General features: G+C 32.0%; 2 protein-coding genes across 2 annotated transcripts in view; both read right to left on the bottom strand.

Moving 5' to 3' along the window:
- Positions 1–435: 435 nt before the first annotated feature.
- LOC115883904 lies at positions 436–1,564 on the bottom strand. The gene is made up of 2 exons (XM_030902330.1): positions 1,529–1,564; positions 436–1,383 (listed from the first exon to the last, which is right to left on the bottom strand). The coding sequence occupies exons 1-2, from the start codon at positions 1,562–1,564 to the stop codon at positions 436–438; spliced, it is 984 nt and encodes a 327-aa protein (XP_030758190.1).
- Positions 1,565–8,731: 7,167 nt separating this feature from the next.
- Positions 8,732–21,709, bottom strand: part of LOC115883903 (homeotic protein proboscipedia-like) — a 17,149-nt gene continuing 4,171 nt past the window's right edge. Inside the window, exons 3-10 of the mRNA XM_030902329.1 lie at positions 19,654–19,840; positions 18,264–18,401; positions 17,622–17,767; positions 17,344–17,557; positions 16,955–17,200; positions 16,025–16,252; positions 15,805–15,968; positions 8,732–9,533 (exon numbers count right to left, since the gene is read on the bottom strand). Coding sequence (XP_030758189.1) covers positions 9,225–9,533; positions 15,805–15,968; positions 16,025–16,252; positions 16,955–17,200; positions 17,344–17,557; positions 17,622–17,767; positions 18,264–18,401; positions 19,654–19,840 — 1,632 coding nt within the window. The 3' untranslated portion in view covers positions 8,732–9,224. The remainder of the gene's footprint in view (positions 9,534–15,804; positions 15,969–16,024; positions 16,253–16,954; positions 17,201–17,343; positions 17,558–17,621; positions 17,768–18,263; positions 18,402–19,653; positions 19,841–21,709) is intronic.

Here is a 21,709-nt window from a genome sequence, read left to right as displayed (position 1 = left end):
GAAGTTAAAGATATAAGTAGACAACAAACTTAATAACATATCTCAAAAAAAAAATTAGTAGTATTATAGGATAATAACACACATAACATGGAACGAATCAGTTAGTCACTGTCAGAGTGATCAGATTCACAATTTATGCACCGATAAAAAATACTGTTTCGGCCATTAGCGCATTTCAAGTGAGCCCATTTTTTACATGAGGTGCATCGAATCCATTCTTCCCCTGGATTGGACTGTGAAAATGGATGTAGACAAACAATGCAAAGACTATCTTCATTGTCAGATTCACTTGACCATTCCTGTGGCTGAAGCAAAGGTCGGTGCCTTTTACGAGTCTTTTGCAATGACGCAGATGACTTTCCTTTGGTAGTTCCCTTTGCGGAGGAAAATACACTTCGAATAGTTTTAGAAGGAACCACCTTTTTACGTTGCTTCTTATGTAGTGCCATTAGAAGTGACTGTGCGTGTCTTTCGGCGCAAAACTGGCATAGGAGATATTTCGGACACAGATTTAAATTTTGGGAAGGATGTTGTGGAACATTCTGCTTCCACTGATTCTTCCAAGGTATAGGTAGATGGGATTTCCAAGGGGCTATTGACGCTAGTAAAAACTTCTTGCGCCACTGCTTGTGTTTTAGGTTCTATTTGGTCTTTTGGGGTATTTATGCAATCCATGTTATCACTGGGAAGACTAACAAACTCATTATCGTCAAAAACATTGGGATCTAAAGGCCATATGCCACATTTTGCAAAGCCGCTAACGGCGTTTCCGACCGATGCTGCTTTAGCATACGCTTCTCCAAGTAGCCTTGATACTTGAAATTGTGTAATATTTTGGCTATGATTGGCACGAAGCCACTTATCAGCTGCTTGATTGTAATATGAGCTAAGGGGCTTAAAAAATGAAATATCACACGGTTGCATCCTATGTGTGGTGTGAGCTGGTAATGACATCATAATTATTCCATTCTCTCTAGCTAGAGTTATGGCTTCCAGATTTTTGGTGTGTGTTGTGTGACCGTCCATAATTAAAAGCACGTTTTTATTTTTCGACGGTTTTACGAAATTAATAAAATGCTTTAGCCATTTTACAAATAATTCGCTGGTTATCCATCCCGATTCCGAACAAGCAAATATTGTCCCTGGAGGTGCGTCTTCTTTGAGTTCATCTTTAAATCTGATGCGTTTGAAAATTAACATCGGTGGAATGTTCATTCCGGCAGCATTAAAACAGCAAACGCACGTAGTATTTACGCCTCGTTCGCCACTTGTTAAAGATCCTATTTGTTGCTTGCCCTTTCGTCCAACAATTTTCTGTGGTCTCTGGACTGTAGAAAGACCAGTCTCGTCGACATTATATATCTCCGATGGACCAAAGTTATGCTTATCAAAAAGAGCAGTAAGACAATCAAAAAAAGTTTAACTTGTTCTTTGGTAAACCCTAGAGCCCTGGCCGATGAAGTAGGTTCTGGCTGACGAAGCGATAACTCTTTGTGTCGCGACATAAAGCAATAATACCACTTCTTACCGGCTTGTCCATTCTTGAATCTATGTCGAATCCCATTTGCTTCAGCGACGTCGTAAGCCAGCTTTCTTAAATCACTACGGGTTATTCCAAACAGCCTCCGTTCAAGCTCCAGAACATGTGTAACTATCTCCTTCTCTAATTCTGACGACCAAATTTTTTTTCGCTTCCATGAACATTCTTATTCGTATCATCAATTCTTCGTTTCAGCGTTGCCTTTGGTACCTTATATCTCCTAGCTATTTCATTTAACCCGGCAGCACCATTCTGAAATGCGATTAACGCTTTATTCATATTTTGTTCACTCCATTTCCCATATTTTGCACATTCTGTCATATTAACTTGAAATAAAACACAGTTGCTTAATTTGGACCGGTCCGATATAAGAACCTTCTAACAGTTCAATTTAGGAAACTATAACCTTGAATAATATTTATAACTTCAAAAAGGTGTTGTTACAATTATCAGTTAAATTATATGACTAAACAATAGCTAATAGCCTGCTTAAACTGTATGTCCATTAAAAATGGAATATCAACTTACCAGTGTAATATTATGCCTTAGCGAAACTTATAACAATATTACATCAACCGGAGCAAAAACATGAAATATACGACTCTGTGGTTAATAAGAAAACTACTGACGGGCGCCTCCTTACTGGTGCTAAATAAGATGTAAGCTACAAATATCGGTCAACAGAGGCCGCTTTAGTCCGTTAATATAAAAATAAAAGTGGTGGTTCAATTTAGGATGCGGTCCAACTTAGGAGGCTTTCCCCTATATATAACAATGTTTGGTTATTTTAAATTCTACATTTAACAAAAAAAAATACCGGATGCTCCATTTTTAAAAAAACGAAGAAGAATTATTTTATATTTTAGAAACTTTGGCGTGGAATTTTGAACACTCTTTGTAATTTAAGAATACGATATTTATAGCAAAGTAACTATGGGGGGGGGGGGGCTAGCTATAGCAAATACCTAGTACCTATTATTTTGGTTTCAAGACATTTTTTGTATTTATAATATTTTTTTAACAGGTTAAATTGTAGAGAACAATATTTAGAAGATATAATGGAGTTAAAAAATTATTAGAAGAACAGAAAAAAACACACAAATAAAGCTAAAGTAATATATTTACGATTTAGAATGCTAGACGTACGAATGTGTGGGCTAAAATTTAGCTGTACAGAAACTTCATTATCATTAATTACGTATTTAAAAATTATTTACATAACAGAAACAGCTTAAACCTAATAAAGATATTTGATCGAAGTGGCGCTATGTATAAGATTATGTACAATTTCATCAATAAAAAAATTCTCCTATCCTCATTCCAGAAATATACTTTCCAATAAAACTATGCACCTAAAAATTTTCTTTTTATTTACACAATGATGGAAAAATCTGGTGAACTTTGATCTCTTAAATTAATATTAAGAGGTTTCTCATCGTGATTTTCAATTTCCCATTTAAAAAGCAGGGGGAAACTATTTTTTTTTTGGAAATGTATTGCGTTCTAACAAATTAGCATATTGTAAAAATCAATACATATTCTTGTAGAAAATTAAACGGTCTTCAGAAAAGGTCTGATATGATTTTTCATTTAATCAACTCGTTTGAAAGTTATTGAAGATGATTGTTAATAAAAAAGTTATTATCTAAAAAGCTATATTGCCTCTTGCGTAAGGCACCTTTTCTTCAATAGAGCCGTCATGGATTTGTTTGTATTTTACACCAGGCAAGATATAAATAAAAAACAGTCATGGTTGGAAATAAATGACTACACGGAAAAAAAGCTAAACTGGCTTAAAGATTATTAATCTTGAACCAACGATATGCTAGTTTCCCCATTCCGCAAATCTAGTTATACTTCTTTTAAAGAAAACCTTATCCTTAGAAGCTAAGAAAATTTATCTTTTATTTAAGATTTACCTAGTATTGAAATTAAGATTATAATTACACTCCAGACAATTCGATAAAAAAAATCTTGTTTTGAGTACTACTTATACTTATTTGTAAATTAGCAAATTATTGCATTAAGTATAGAAATAATTTGTGTAATGTAATAATTACCTTATTCAAGTGTAATATCACCTACTATAATATAAAGCCTCTTCTAACTTTTAGGTTAGTTACTAGACGCGCCGACTAGGTAGTTTATAAAATTATAAAGTTTTTTTGTTATCGTTTGTGCCTGTGATATGTGAAAATGGAGGACCTTCTTCAGGCATGGGAGATGACGATTTGATCCCAAAATTTCAAGGTAAGTTTAGCAAAAATCCTACATTATTTGATGACATTGGTTGGAGGTTAAGAGAAATTTAAATTAAAATGAATATTGAAATATCACCAGAATAACCCCGAATATGGCTAATACTTTTTAAATTAGATTAGCCAAATATCACCTACCAAATTATATGCTTTTCGTAATAAGAAAATACAATAAAACTGTGTAATTTCCCAATATAGGTAGATATTGGACAGCGGCATCGCTAATTAAAAACGAGAAACAGTAATAAAAATTGTTAAAACATAATTGAATCATTCCAAAAGCGTACATACCTAGTTTACCACCAGTGTATAAGAAATAATGCATATTAAAATGGAGTCCTCCTAACCTCAAACCAATGTCATCAAATAATGTAGGATTATTGCTAAAATTACCTTGAAATTTTGGGATCAAATCCGTCATCTCCCATGCCTGAAGAAGGTCCTCTATTTTAACATATCACAAGCACAAATGAATACAAAAAAACTTTATATAAAGTACCCAAGTCTCGTGCCACAGAGGAGAAACAGAAACCAAATGAAGATAGGAATCAGGAATGCACTGTTGCGTTGTTGCTGTTGGGGATGGTCACTTAATATAAGAATAGTAACTCTTGGAAATGGGGTGTTATTCTCGCGCCGAGAATAATATACTTATTTAAAGTCTTAATACACCGATTTCAAGTAAAAGTTTTAAAAAAGTTAAGAATACCTACTTATTATTATATAAAAACATTTATACTTCATTTAATAATAGTTTCTTCGTTGGTAAAGGATTTATTCACTTGATAGTAATATAAGTTTTTCTTAAATATAAGTCATTTTATTCTTTTTTTTTAGATTCAAAATTACTTAAAGTGATTATAACTATATTTAAAAAGCAAGTGTAAAAGTAAAATAGTTTCAAATATTTGTTGTACTCATGGAAAGAATACTATCCTTAAAGAAAGTGTAAAATTTTAAGTGTATGATTGTTCTTGAATATAGAAATGATTTTTTTCTGTGTATATTGAATGAGGATGATTCCTAATTATTGTAATTAACATTGTAAAATTTTTGTTATAGAAAAATATAATCTGTTAAAGGTAACGAAAATTAAAAGAGGGTAGTATTACGTTACTTAAATATTAAAAGTTATTTTGATTAAAAAAAAATTATTTGACCATGGCTTTGGTTGTAAATTATAATTAATCGTAATTATCTTACATTACATAATAATCAAGTGTAAATAAATAATATAAGCAAACAAGTATTATTGGTTTAGGATTTCTTAAGAAGTTATTAATTTTTTTAAGTCATTACCAGGTGAAAAACAATTCTAATGCCACTTGATTAAATATAGAAAAAATATATTTTTCGTTACGATTATTTGTATTTCGTAAAAAAAATCAAGATTTTACCAAAAACACTTGATGAACTTTACGAAAAATAGGATATTTTATGTTTTTGAGCCATTATTTCGTGAAAAAATATAAAAAATTGTGTAAAAAAAGTTATCATAATGCCAAGAGCAAGAATTATCATTAAAATAAATCACCCAATATATTAAATAAAATATATTTCTATAAACAAATTATTTGCACAATGAAAATTAGACTAGAATAAGTTGACGACTTATTGGCGATTCTTATTGTTGTAAATATCAATATGTAGAATAATTAACAAGTACAACATAGGAGAGTCTCGGCTCTCTCCAAGGAGAATGAATCAAGAAGTCATGCTGTTCAGTTGAGTGGAGTTCCCAAGTGTCATAATGACAGTAAAGTAAGTTTATAATTTTTATATATTTTCTCTTAGTATATTAGTATATTTTATTGATCAAAAAGGTATTCTACTTGACATTTAAAGTAAACAAAATGAGAAGAGTGTCCGTAGAGTTTAACTCTCTAAACCTAAACAAAAAAAAAAATAAGTTTAATTTAAAGAAATTTTTTATATCAAGGAGCTATTACACTCTAGACGAATTCTTCCGGGAGCCGGAAATTCCAGGCTTGTCAGCACATATATAATAATGATTCTTCTTTACAATTGTTTTTGTTTGTGTATAAAAACATGTATAGTTGTTTTATATTTGTATTTGTATGATTTTCTGTCAAAAATTGTTGTTTTCTGTATATATATTTATCGACGATCCTATAATCTAAGTACCATGTATTTATATTAAAAGGAATTAATAAACTAAACTAAACTAAACTATTTCTCCGGCCTAAATTAATGTATTTAATTCTTTAATAAATTTATATTTTGTTTTTATATACAGGGTGGTCCGAACTGTATTCCGGAAACTTCGGCAGCATATTTTGCAGATAAAAATAAGTAAAAAAGTTCGTATAAATGTATGTCCTAAAATGCTTAGTTTTGGAGATACAGGGTGTAGAAGTTACAATTTTATTTCGATTTTTTCCAAATAATTTCTGAAGTAGCGTAAATATTTGGATGAAAATTGGTGTCTGGGAGTTTTTTGACATGACAAATTTGATTTTCATGTCAATATGACTTCTACTTGTAGGAGGCGCCATCTACACATTTTTAACTGTTTTGAAGTGTAAGAACTTTTCGTCCGTATAAGACAACTTAGTAAAAAAATATGCATTTACGTTTTTTACGTAAAAGATGTCTTTTAGTAAAAATCGCTACGAGTAACGGTTTTCGAGATATTTAGAATCCAAATTATCAAAACCTGTCATCTTTGTCATAAATTAAGCATGTTGACTAAATAGTTATTAGGCTGAAATCATAAATTTGAATTGTTTTTGTGCTAAAAGTTGTTCATCATTATTTTTTCTCAGAAAAATTTAAGATTAATTAAAAAAAATAAAAAGTTGTTAATAATGACATGTATTGACTATTTCCATTCTAAATATCTTGAGAACGGTTGTTCGTAGCGACTTTTACCAAGAGACATTTTTTACGTGAAAAATCACAGAAATGTATATTTTTTCACTCAGTAGTTTTATACAGGTACGGACGAAAAGTTATTACTCTCCAAAACAGTAAAAACACATGTAGATGGCGCCCTGTACAAATAGGAGTCATATTGACATCAAAATCAAATTTCTCCTGTCAAAAAACTTCCAGACACCAATTTTCATCCAAATGTTGACGTTACTTCAGAAATTATTTGGAAAAAATCTAAATAAAAATGAAACTTCTACACCCTGTATCTCCGAAACTAAGCATTTTAGGGCATACATTTATACGAACTTTTTTACTTATTTTTATCTGCAGAATATGCTGCCGAAGTTTCCGGTATACAGTTCGGACCACCCTGTATATTGATATTTTTAATGATCTTCGATACCTAAAACGTCCATAGCCCACTAAATCAGGGTCGCGATTTGAAGTTGAACTTCTACCTTCAATAACTTTCAAACTAGTTGATTAAATGGAAATTCATATCAGACCTTTCTTGAAGACTGTTGAATTTCCTACAGGAATATGTATTGATTTTTACAATACGCTGATTTGTTAGAACGCAATACAATTAAAAAAAAATGTTTTCTCTTAATATTAATATTAAGAGCTCAAAGTTTACCAGAATTTTTTTTCATTATCGCGAACGATATTTTTAGGGTAACTAAAAAGAAAAAAAATATATCCTTTAGAGAATATTTATTACCGAAATATGAGTGCTAATTTTTATAATTTCCCGTAATTTTTATTGAATTCAATTATTTTTAACTGAGCATTTTTAAGGTAAAGTATATTTCTCTTAAATGTTTATGCTAAGTACACTGTGCATTGAAAAAAGGTAAAAAATACCAAAAACTAATTGAAATGTACAACATGTATAATTATTTACATTTTAATTTATGTATAATCTATCTACGTAAAATTCGATTGCTAACCGATTGTTTCATAATTTTATGTAATATGTACAAATAAACAAATCTAATAAGATTGTCAAAAATGTTTTTTTTTTAATTTATAATAATATGATAATTATCTTATTATTTTTATCACAAATAATGCATATTGAAATTACTTTAAAACAATCGTGCACTTTCAGTTTAACAATTTAACATACCGGGGATGTCTCAAAAGTATGACTCACCCCTATAACTTTCTTATTTTTTCTGATAAAAAACGAGATTTGGAATGTTAGTATATGGCATAAATTAGGGATTGATTGACGTATTCAATTATTTTCGGTCACTTCCTGTTTCACCGGAAATGTCTACAACTTTTGATTTTTAAAAGACACCATTAGTATTTTTTAGTTCATTCGATAGTAAATGACATTCTGAATAGAATGACGTAGCATATGTCAACTTTTGACATTTTTAATTAAAAAATAGCATTTTAAATTTTAATTTAGTGTGCAGTAACCATAAATATAACGACAATTTGACTGAAATACCAAAGGTCTGTTCTCAGAAGAATCCCTGACTAGTCAGCACGATTCTCATTGGTTAAAATGCGTAGAAACCTGATTGTTAGTCTGGTTTCTACGCATTTTAACCAATGAGAAACGCGCTGACTAGTCAGGGATTCTTCTGAGAACAGACCTCAAGTGTGTGGTACCAAACTATTCCTAAAAAAATATTTTTCAAAATATGCTAAAGAACCACCCTCGTTCCATTTGAACAAATTGAGATATGATTAAAAATACAATTTGGGCATCTTTTAACTGGCCAGGATAAGACACGAAAAACATTAGACAATCAAATCTACTTTTCCAAGGCTCCTTGATTAAAAATTAGTGTTTTTAACACAGATTTAAATTTAAAATACGATTTTTTAAGCAAAAATGTCAAAAGTTGACATACGATAAGTCATTATATTCAGAGCGTCATTTTCTATCGAATAAAGTAAAAAAAAAATAGGTAAGGTGCTATTTGAAAATCAAAAGTTGCAGTCATTTTCGGTGAAACAAGAAGTGACCGAAAACAACAATTCAATACGTCAATTAATTCTAATTTATGTCATATATTAACAACCAAATCTCGTTTTTTATCTAAAAAGATATATGGGAGAGCCACTTTTGAGACGAACCCGGTATAGAGGGCATTTGTTTTAAATAGATATTAAAAAATGTTATGTGGTGTTTGAAAAATCAAGGTAGCCTTATTAACATCTACAAATGTCTGAACAATACATTTATTTATATTTGATTGGATTAGAAAACCGTCTTTTATTGTGGAATTTACTAAAAATTACTTTTTTATTTAGATTTTCACCCTCCACATTTTTGTAACAGATGTAGATTGTATGAGAGGGATACAGTCTCAGGGCTTCGACAAGTCTAAACAAAGTTGTGTAAAATGACAAACAGTAAAATGACAACATATTATAACAAGAAAATTGCAATACACGATATTATTGCACGATAACCAGGACGTATATTCATTATCACTCAAAAAATTTATACAACTTTTACACCAAACCATTCACAAACAACACACCGAACTATCGAAAACACTATTACATCAGATCTGGTAGTACTCTGGTGTATAGTCATTAGCCAGATTGCTGAGAAAATTAAAATCAGAAGAGCTGTTGCTGCTTTCTGGCGGAGCTATGTGTGTGTTGCTGCTGCCGTTGTTCTCTCCTGCGTAGAACTGATGAAAACTGTTGTAGTTTTCTGCGTTGTCCGTGTTGACGCTTGATGGCGGCGTCATCACTCCGGCGGGGTTGCTGTTACTTCCGGGGAACATTTCCGGTGTCATGGAGTATGCCTGGTCGCCATTGGGTGGGATTTGGTTGGAGGAATATGAAGCCGTGTCATAGTAACCAACCTAGAAACATAATAAATATATATTTTTTAATTATATGATTTGTTACTTATTTTTAAAAAATTGTCAGTATTTTGCTTTTTTTTAAATAATTAACTTGTTTCCTAAGAGTATTAGTGAGATCCACCTTTTTTAAATCTAGAAAAAAATTCTGTTTTTTTTTCGCAACTGGAACATTTAAAAATAAAAAGTTATTTTTTGTACACCAAATTTTGTGGAAATTAATAATGATACTTAGGGTGTATTCCGTTGCAAAACCAGGCGAACCAGACCGGTAAACTACGGTAGAGAGCGGTTCCTGAAAAACATCGGTTTGATACGGAACGGTTTGGTAAAATACAGAGAGAAACTAATAACTAAAGTGAGAGGGCTTGTGGAATAGGGAATTTCGTAGACAAGTTTATTTTGTCACCGCGCATCCCAGACGCGCATAGCGTTTAGGCGGTCAAAAAAGGAAGTTTTCAACTTTGCAAGTTAAACATTTGACAGGAATAATTAGATTGTCAGTAGCTTTTTCCATTTCTTAGCTCTAGAAGGAGATAACTAAAATCTGTTGATAATCGGAGTAATAAATTGTTTTGGACTGAAGGTGCCTGTTCTTTTAGCTTGTCAGAAGAGAAGATTATTGTCATTATTGATTATTTCAGGTTCCACGATTATTCGGCATTTTTGTAATTTTTGTTTTGTGGTTGAGATCCAGAAAAAACGTTTCCTTTAAAGGTTTTTTAAGGTAATTATTTTAATATACCTAAGAGTAATAGTGAGTACACATAATAATCGTACATTGCTAATTTACATAAGCATAACCTATAGAATAAATCCGATTGTAAAAGTAAAACATCACATTCTTTTCTGATACCTATGGAACGATTAGGTATTATACCTGGTATTATTACCAGTAATACAAATTATTTTCTTCAACTGATAGGTTCTTGTTATAGAATAAAGACTATCAAAAACATTGAATACCTGCGGGATACCTACTGATACTCTAGGCGAGCTCCCATCCGTGCTTTCCTGTTCACTCCCAACCAAGTTAGATAAAAAAGATATTGAAGATTGCAGCCTTGAGTTGGCAAGGAGTATGGAGTTAAATAAATTATTATGTTCCTACACAGTATTTTATTTATAGGTTTTAATGCTTTAAAGTCTAATAATAAATTTTAGTTGTCAACAAAATAATCTAAAAAAACTACGAATATTTCTTATTATAAGCTTGAACGATTAAGATTTGGTTCAAATATACAAATTTTAAATTTTTGGCGCCAGTATATAGGTATGAATGCAACCTACTATATCGGTAATGCGCTCATAGTTCGGGTTAGACGCCAAAGGCCGCGCCACTAACACAGTCTTCAAAAATTAACGTTGATCGGTCTCTCTCACTTTAGTTATTAGTGTTCTCTCTGGTAAAATACTGGAAACGTCAAATGTTGACGTTTTCTAAATTTCAATACCTCTATTATAAAATTTATCTTTTATGCATTTTTAATGTACCTATTCTCTGCTTTTACGTTTGCTTCTTCTTTTCAATGTAGTTTAATATTGAAAAGTACTTTATTAATAAACTGTTAAACTCGTTAAACAGCTCAAGTGAAGATTTGCAGGTCCAATATTAAAACAGATCAATAATAAATAAACAAATCTAATCAATATTTATATTTTTATAGATTACAAAACATTCGCGATATCTTGTTGTCTTGTTTTTCATGTACCTGACTTTAAGAAACAACGGCTGCATGATAAATTTAAATGGTCCTAAAAGTCATTCTATTTAGTTAATGAAATTTATTTACCTTTACTGCCTACCTCCATTGCCTTTGGTTGTAAATACAAAATATTATTACAAATTTTAGAAATTAAATGAGAATTTCACTCGAACTTCCAATATTTGCTTGATTTCTGTCACATAAATGACATTGATTGACAAACAAAAACCAGTAAAACCAGCCTTCTTGCGCGGGTTAGTTTGGTGACAGTTATAATAGTACATGCGGTCCATAAAAAAACGTAGCAAATTAGGTTAAAAGCATGAAACTTGCCACAGTTGTTTAATAGGTCATTTTAAGCTATTTTACCCGCAGCACCTAAAATTTCACCCGCTGGGGTAGGGTTGCAAACCTTATTTAATTTTTAAGGGGTTAAAATTTTTCACAAATTTATTTCAATATTTTTGTTTAATTTTAGTGTCTTTTTTGACTAATTCGAACATGAAGATTTAAAAAAAAACGCCAACGCCACGGCTAGAAGGCACGTATCACCAAGAATTTTAGTAGAGTACCCCACTTTCTTATAAATTTTCTCAGTAGCACACAAATATAAAACATTTTTTTTTATTACCTGTTTCAGTGCATATGAAACAAACATCTTTTGTACATTTACCAATGGTGCAGTTGATCTTGTTGCTCGAGCGGAATTATTCCCCCCCCCCTTTGTTGCGAAATAGATGCCTGAAATTGTTCTTGAGACTCACAGCAACATGCTGCCTCAATAGATTTAAATAATGAAGAGAGGAGTATGTCAAATTTTGGTGAAACGTATTTTAAGTTGCATGCTTTGTGCCACAGTGCTTTTTTTTCGATTAATGTTTGCTCAATTTCTCCTTCCCCTTTAAGATGATTAATTTGCATGCCAGATGGAAGTACGTGATTGTAATTAGTTAAAAGTAGTAAATTGGAAGCTAAAGTACCATATGCTTTATTTCGAAGCGAAACAACTGCATTATGTGCAGGACAAACAGTTTTTCCACTACCAATCTGACAGATTTCTCTGAACATTTTTTCCAATCTATTAAGCGATCTAGGCGATGCGGTACTGCCACCGTTATTTTATTTTTATATTTTTTCATTTTCTTTTCATGCTACAAAGAAGCAAATATTACATTAAAAAACAAAAAAATAAAACCGAAGCCATATAATAATTTAGTGTAGGTACCTATTGTAATGAAAAATCTACTCACCGCCAAACGGTTTAATGATTAATATTTTGTTTGTTGCTCAACATAAATTATTATAATATATTAATTTATATTGCTTCTTTTGTTTATTTCACTATAAACTGTCAGTGGCGTCACTTAAAGCAGGTAAAAATTATTAAACGTATAAAAATTACGATATTGCGTTTATTTCTAGGGTAGGGATGATAAGCATATCAGTTTAACTTTGTTTATTGATAATAATAATATTAATAACAATAATTAATAATTGAGTTATTAGTTTTTAGTTAAATGTTATAAAAATATGTCACCAAATATTATACAATTGGCGTTGGCATTAAAATTTTGAATATTTTTAATCTTTTTTGTAAAAAAAGAGTAAAACCATAGACTTAAAATAAAATATAGACTGAGCATCTCATTCATAAATAGCTGGAACATGCGGTCAGACACTGTCTTGTTATTGTTGTGTTATTGTTTTAGGTTATAACGAGTGCGACACGATCGATAGATAGGTTGTCTCTGTCGTAACGGTCGTTCCCTGACCACTCTGCTGAGAAACACAACACTGTCTTTCGTTTCTCAAGTACACCTGAACTCTCCGTATCATAGCCGGGTAATTTTTTTATTTTAATGAGGCTATAATTAAATTAAAAATATATCGTATTTAAACTTTTTTATATTTTATTAAGATTTAGGACAGGTTTTTTAAATAAAAGTTTAGAAAAAACGTCTTAGAGTCCAAAATGGATAAAAATAATAAAATACACGTTATAGAAGAAATTTTATAACTCGTTTTATAATCGAAATTAGGTAATTTTTGAAATTAATAATAAATTATTAATTTTAGTCAAACATTTACAACCCCTAATATTAATCAAAACAGGATCTATTCCACAGATATAATAGAATCGGCGACAGGGAGAGAAAAAAAAAATATGATTGTTGTAATTTTTTTTCTGGTTAAGTGATGTCTTATTATGTAAATTAGAGAAAACATAAATCTGTTCCATTACAGCAAGGAAGGTGATAGGAAGTGAATAAAATAAAAACTACATTTATTTAACTCGGTACTGTCTTTATTATACCGGGTGCGTCTCAAAAGTGGCTCATCCCCATAATTTTTTTATATTTTCAAATAAAAAAACAAGATTTAGTATGTTAGTATATGAAATAAATTAGGATTGATTGACGCATTCAATTGTTTTTGGTCACTTCCTGTTTCACCGGAAATGACTATAACTTTTAATTTTTAAACGGCACCCTCGGTATATTTCTACATTATTCGATAGAAAATGACACTCTGAATAGAATAACATATATGTCAACTTTTGACCTTTTCGCATATGGTTTAATTGTAATTGTAACACGCAGTTCATAACGACAATTTGACTCGAAATACCAAGTGTGTGGTATCAATATATTCATAAAAAAATGCTTTTTCCAAATACGCTAATGAGTCACCCTTGTTCCATTTGAAAAAATTGACATATGTATGATTAAAAATACGATTTGTACATCTTTTAACCGGCCTAGACAAGACACGAAACCTATTAGACGATCAAAACTATTTTTCCAAGGCTCCTTGATTAAAACTTAGTGGATTGAAAAAAACTGGATTGAAATTTAAAATAGGATATGTTTTTAAGCGACAATGTCAAAAGTTGACATATGATATGTCATTCTATTCAGAGTGTCATTTTTTATCGAATAAAGTAGCAATATACCGAGGGTGCCTTTAAAAATAAAAAGATGTAATCATTTCGGTAAAACAGGAAGAGACCAAAAACAATTGAATACGTCAATAAATCCTAATTTATGTCATATACCTACAAACATACAAATCTGATTTTTTATCTGAAAAAATAAAAAAAGTTATAGGGTTGAGCCACTTTTGAGACGACCCGGTATATTAAAAAATATTGTTTCATAATGTAATATCATTTTAAAATTCTTGTATGTTATTTTAGATTCTGAAGATAATTTTAGAATAATCCGGAATATATTTTTAATAAAAACATTATTAATTATTAACAGGGTTATAATTATGATTTTGTTACAATGTAAGTAAGTAAATAATGTAATGTAAGAGAAAAAATTCAGATTTTACATTTTACTAAAATATAATCTAAATAAGCGCCTTTCTACAACAACGCCACTGACTGCCAATGGGTAAATTGAGAGTTGCCTACCGGTCAAAAGTCGTTTCAAGACTTAAATGGATTATTTAAGTCAAATTTCTTGCAAATTTGGCACTGGCGAACCATATTTTATAGTTTTTGAACAGAAAAAGTCAATAAAATAAACACTTAAGGACTACAAGCTAAGAAAATGCGTTAATACAGCCGGGGAGATATAGCGGCAACAAAGCTTTACCGCACACGTGCGACACGTACTACAAGGTATTAAATGAATGAATAGGCTCCCTCGCCTCTAATCGGTGTTGTCATATTGTAAAGAACTTATCCTTATTAAACAGTATCCGACTTATAATTTAGTAGTATAAGGACTATTTAATACATCTATGGAATATTAAAACCTACTTTATTAAACTGTAGTATTAATATCTCAATATATGTGTATAACAAGAAAAAAAATATTGATAATATTAAAGACGTGACAACATAGGCTGGATGAGGAAGGCTCGGTCGACTGTACCCAGAAGTAAACATGTGTACAAAAAAGGTTGTTTGTCCGCGTTGAGATGTAAATAGTGTAGTCTATATTTTATTTTAAGTCTATGAGTAAAACCATCATCATAAGGGGTGAAATTTGGGGTGCTGCGGCTCAAATCATTTAAAATGGTCTAAATAACAACTCTGGCAAGTTTCATGCTTTTAACCCAATTTGCTACGAACTATAACCGAATTTTTCAGAAACCGTGCTCCGTAATAAGAAAACTTTCAGGAAACCGATAGAAACGGAACATAAAACCATAACCAAGGTAAGCAACGGAATACACCCTTAATTATTAATTTCGAAGTTTAACTTCATATAATGTCATTTTAACAGAACGTCAACGGTTTTTATTGACGTATCTGTTGAAAAAACTAAAGTTGTATTTAGATATTTTAAATAGTTTTTTTCTTTGTTCTTTGTGTTTTTTTGCTTCCGACGACGGGAAGAGATATACTTCCCGAAAAGTTAAGCATTTTTTTGTCCGTTAGGCAAATTTGTTTATCAGTAAATCACTGCTGACAAGTTTGTCTCCGTTGGTTAACGCAGCAGTGTTTACAAAAAATAACTACTTTATTTTGCAGATTTTCTTACAGTACAAGTTCTGAAATACCCATAGGATTTTTTGAAGATCTACACAAATTATGTGATATTATTATTTACCTTGTTCTGATGTTGAAACTCCTGCACCTTCTGCATATTATGATGCATATTCTCGTTTGAATAGTACCCAGCATCATGAGAATTAGCCATGTGTGGTTGCAAACTATCAGAACCATCAGGACTGTACATGTTACTCGCCGCATAAGGGTAATGATTATATGCCCCTAAAAAATAAATATTAAAAAACAAAATCTTTAAATCAATTTTACAAAAAAATTACCATGCTCGGATGTGTGATATCCTTGTCCGTAACTGTTCTGAACCGAAGCACCTGGATATCCTTCAGCTCCATGAGCTTTGGTATAGGCATAGTACTGTTGCTGAGTGTATCCTTGATGGTAATTTTGTGACCTTGATCCTCTGGATGACCTGGACATGTTGTTATGTCCTTGTGTCCTTGTATAGCCTTGAGTGTCGTTTACTGTGGCATGGTCCGGATTGTACATACCTTAAAATATATTTAACATTAGTTAAATAATAAATAAAGAAGCTAAAGGAAGAGTAATGACATATAAAACAACCCCATAGTTCCCAGTTGACAAAGGAGTACGACGCAATATCCCCAAAGCTGTTTACAGTAACACTTGAAGAAATCTTCTGTCAACTGGACTTGACCAACAAGGGATTAAAAATAGATGAAGATTATCTTAATTAACCATCTTAAATTCGTTAAGGACATAGTCATGTGTGAGGAACCTCCTAAACATTCTACTAGGCATCAGAAGAGGACTTGGGAGACGCAAGCACTCTTGGTTGAAAAAGTATCGAGACTGGACTGGACTGAACTCACACGAACTGTTTCGAGCTGCTCAGGACAGACAGTGTTTCGTCGCGATTGTTGCCAACCTTTAGCTCATTAGAAGATGGTACTATAAGAAGAAGAAGAAAGAAGAAGACCACACCTGAGATAGGACCATGATATTAAGAAATTAGCAGGGATAATTAGGGCCCGAATGACAACAATAGACAACAATGGGCCCCACTACAAACAGAGGATGTGAGGGAGGCTACATCACAATTGGAAATGGTTGAATAAGCTGAAAATGATGGTCATGATGATGTAATTACTGATTTTTGACTAAATTTTTTTTAAAAGTATCATAATATCCACTTTTACAGCCGGTCATATTTTATAATTATTAATATTTACCTTCATTATACATTTGCTGAGTCATTTGATATCCAGTTTTACTTTTATTGTAATCGACTTGAGAATGAGGATTGACTTGGTACTGGTGGTTCGCAAAGTGACCTCCCGAAGCACCTCTAGCTGCAAATGGGGGAACTGCGTTTGGTGGCATGTTCTGAATGGTTACGGTTGCTGAAGCAATTGCTGTAGCAGTTGTTGGAGAGGATCTTTGTATTTGGGCGGGGTACATCATACTCGATGAGATACCTAAGAAAATATAAATATAATTCTTAGAATTTTCGTTTTGTTAGTATGTATAGCCACACATCGATATAGTAGAGAGTAAAGTAAAAAAAAATATGTAAAGAATGAATTAATAGATATGTATGTATGTAAATAAAAGAATGTACCTATCGTGTTTGAATGTAAGCCAGCTGTGCTACTTGTATGAGAAAGAGCTGCCGATGAATTTTTCGGTGACATCTTCATATTAACTAACGAACTACTAGATTCTGACTGATTTAAAGGTCCTATAAACACGTCTTTGTGACTTCCGTTGGGTGACACCTTTCCTAAACTGACTTTTCTATCACATGAATTTGGAGAGTTTCTTCTGTTTTCCACCTACAAATTTCCAAAAAAAAATATTATTTTCTCTAAGAGGATTTGAATTTTTTGTAACATTTACTTTAATATTTGTAGTACTAGGGACACTGGATAAGGTACCGCCTCCTTTTTTTGATTTCTGACCTCCGCCTGGTCCTCCTGGTCCAACACAGTCTTCGTTTGATCTCGAGTCCTCTTCGAGTAATTTGTCGTAAGATGCTGCACTCCCTAGGATAAAATCTTAATTTATTTGCGATAAAGACCATAAAAAAAGCTTAAATATTTTCAAGAAATAAGAAAATATATTTTCCTTATAGCGCGAGATATCCACCAGGGACGTGCACTGAAAAAATATGTGCACCACTGACTTTTTTAGAAAAATATTCCAGTGATAACCCATATGCACGTCCTTGGTAAATCTGGCGATAGTTTTTTAGCATTAAAATATGTAGAACTCATAGTAATTTTTGCCCCCAAATTTCATTCGAATCGCTAAAAGCACTTGGAAAAGAATTATTACACCCCCTGTAGTTACGAAACAAAGCAGAATCAAACCTATGTTTATATAAAAAATAAATCTTATTTTTACGTGAAGAATCTCCCCACGAGAGATGGCACAAGTTTTTTTGAAACACCCTGTATAAAGAAAATTGTGTTGATTGTATCAAGAAATATATTAGAAATTTCCAGATTTATTTATGTCCCTGGAAATAAACTATCTTACCTACGCTACTGGCTCCTGTAGAGTTCCCGCTGCTGAAAGCTCCAGTACTATTATTGTTATTTGTTGCACTAGGCGTGTTGTTGTTATTTCCCCTGGACGAGGCAATGTCGGGTATTTCGTCATGTGAGACGCAGAGTCCTACAAAAATTATGTTTTTTTATTTGTTAGGATTTCAAGACATACTATTTAGCAGGAAAAAAATGCGGTTAGAACAGGTTTACTTTTACACTGGATGCGCGTTTCGCTAACCATGTTAGCATCATCAGCAGATGATAATAAACTAAAATAAAATCTACAATTGGAGCGTTTATATACTCGCTCAGTGGCCACAGAGTGGACGTGGCAAGATCTAGTCAACCGGGTCAGAACCCACCGAGCGTAACAGTTAGATTTCCGCCACTAGAGTAGTAGGAACAAAGAACTTGAAGGAATTGGACCGTTGTCTCTGTTCATACTATCTTTACATTTATTAATTCTGATGCTTTCATATGCATCTAATTGCCTGTAATTTGAGACTTGTTTAAGTAATTTTAAGTTATTAAGATCTATACAATGTTCTTTATCAACAATATGTTCGGCAACGCAAGATTTATCAGGTCTACCATATCTTATCTGAGCTAAATATTCTTTAAATCTAGTTAATATTGATTTTCTAGTTTGTCCAACATATTTCTGATTACAATCTTTACAAGAAATTTCATAAATACCCGACCTTTCCAGTAGAGGTGTTTTATCCTTTGGATTACCTAATAATTGTTGTAATTTATTATTAGCACTATACACAAGTTTATAATTGACATTCTTAAAAGTTCCTTTTAGACCACGGGATAACTGTCTATCAAACGGTATTGAAAAATAATTTCACGTATCTTTCTCCACTTGAAAAGTCGAATTTTCAGAAATCATTAACCTATACCTACGTTTTCTAATTATTTTATCAACTAGTGAAGGAGAATATCCATTACACTCAGCTACATTCCTAATGTAATCTCTTTCTATTTCATATGTTTCGTTGGAAAGTGGCAAACTAAGTAATCTATGAAGTAAGAAATTTAAATATTTTATGTTCAACACTATGATATGATTCATTAGGAATATATCTGCATGTAGTGGTATTTTTCCTATAGATATCAACAGGTGTCTTGGCAGGAGATATGGCTGTCAAGTGAGACTATGTCACTGTGATGCTCTGGATTGCAAGAGACATTTTCTATTTGGGAAAGGAAGGCTAGACACAGAGGAAGTAGTAGTAGACCCTATCAAGGTCCTGTACAAGCTATAGTGCTGGGCACAGAGATAGAAAACTTAGAGGTCGCAATGTTTTGGTATAGGATGTCGCTAATATTGAGGAAAGAAAAAAGACACATTATTTGAAAATAAATGATTTTACCTGTTGAAGGCATTTCACAACCCTGACAACTCTTCTTTGACATTTCATCGTCTAGATATTTGTCGGTCAGTTTTGCACTTTTGCTTCCTTCGCTCGTTACGGAGTCTTTGTCGTCACCATCTTCAGACTGTTTGCCCAGAGTTTGACGTTTGTGTTTCATCCGTCGATTTTGAAACCACACTTTAACCTGGAACATAAATTAAAGTTGTTAGAAATAAAATAAAATATAGATACTATGATTTTTACAAACGATGAAGCGTTGTTTTACATAACAAACATTTTACAATGTACATTACAATAATTAGGGATCAGCTTTGTTCAATATAGTCAGTATTTTAATACTGTGTATTTTTTACATTGCCTGGCGCCCAATACTTTTAGTTTTAGTGTCATTTGATTTGCTCCAGTGAGATACAAACAAACCCATGACAGCTCTATTGACAAAAAGTTGTCTTACGTAAGGGACAATATAGTTTTGTAGATAATATTTTTTTTATTAACTAAATCTGAAATCATATCAGATTTTTTAACGAAAAATCATATCAGACCTTTTTTGAAGATCGTTCAATTTCATAAACAACAACAAACAAGCTGATTTGTTAGAACGTTAAAACACTAGTGCCTATACAAGTAAAAAATGAAACATTAAAGTTGTTGTAGGTGGTCTCGTATAAGTTTTTCGACTTCTCGGGCACTAACGTGGATCGCGCAGCTTCAGCAGCTTGTTGAATATCCAAAAACTCATCATTATCACTCATTTTTTCACAAAACTTTGTAGGAAATACGGCGACGTTTGAACCTGAAAGAACTTTGTCATTAAACAATGCATAAACAATGCCTTAGAAACCGATTACCAGAACATTTTAAAAAATGTTTAAAAATAAATAATAATAATAGCATGAAAATCTCAAATTATCCGCTTTCACAAAAAATCTTGTATGAAATTTGTTGCGAAAAGAGAGTTTTAAGCACTCGACACATTAGTAAGTGCAGTAATTTTGCGTCCCGTGCTTAAAACACATTCATTTCGCAACTTGTTACATAAATAACTATTTCGAAACCAGTTTAATTTGACATCGAAAGATTGAATTTGAAGGTGGCATGTTTGCTATTCTAATCAAAACCGTATTATTTTTTTGTTTAATTTAGTATTTTTGTAACTCAAGCACGAATTCGTATAAATCATTCAAAATTAACAATTTGCTTCATTTTAAGGAGTTCTTTGAAAAGTTTCAAATACATTTAATGTAGGTACTGTTAAATAAAATGGGGAGAACTTATGCATTATTTTTAAAATTTACATGGGATTTTCTATGTCCATCCACGTCGGCGATGCAACAGCTACCTTCTGTTTACATAAAATATTATATTATGTAACTGAATAGGACAATGCACACTATCCATTCCATTTCCCTTCCGTTCCATATCCTTTCCTTCCATACATTGTTTTGGCGGACGGACTGAAGCGTATCGGAAACAGGGTTGTCAAGTTCTTACATTTGTACCAGCTCTGTTAACATTTTGATGATATTTATTTATTCTATCACGTCTTAATTAAATCTATTACCTTTTTTAAATCATAAAACTTTCGTAATGATATAAATGGTACAATAAAAAGTATGGAACTGATACGGAATGGAAGCTTACGTATAGCGTCAATACAATAAAAATACGGAACGGATATGGAATGGATATGGAATGGAATCGGAAGGTATAGTGAGAATGAACCATTAGACGTATTTTTTTTCGGCAAGTTTTTGGTCTTCGTCAAAAGTCTTCGGCAAAAGAAATCATTTGTTGCCTATAGCATCTCTTGATATTTTTATCTGTCAGCGGGCATCTGTGTCGTAATGACAGGCCTGACCAGACGAGCAATTTTTTTTTCTCGTCCAGGCCGAATTAACCAAAATTAAACGCCTCTCCCGCTCGCAAGACAATTTCCAATTATTCTCGATTTAAGTAAAACCCACTTAATAGATCGAATAGTTACGGCTTGTCTTGCTCGCCTGGCGTCCCTCTTAATGGATTCAACTTTGATTAATGATCGATCTCGGGC

The sequence above is a fragment of the Sitophilus oryzae genome, unplaced genomic scaffold (genome assembly GCF_002938485.1).
Source record: "Sitophilus oryzae breed Bouriz unplaced genomic scaffold, Soryzae_2.0 scaffold_2006_pilon_pilon, whole genome shotgun sequence".
Lineage (NCBI taxonomy): Eukaryota > Metazoa > Arthropoda > Insecta > Coleoptera > Curculionidae > Sitophilus > Sitophilus oryzae.
Note: the sequence above shows the minus strand (reverse complement) of the source record. Positions and strands in the feature narration are given on the sequence as shown.

Bases quoted from the DNA above. Each gene is read 5' to 3' on its own strand.
- LOC115883904 (XM_030902330.1), bottom strand. From the start codon at position 1,564: ATGGGATTCGACATAGATTCAAGAATGGACAAGCCG. The intron at 1,384-1,528 runs GTAAGAAGTGGT...CTTTTTGATAAG, and splicing joins ATTCAAGAATGGACAAGCCG to CATAACTTTGGTCCATCGGA.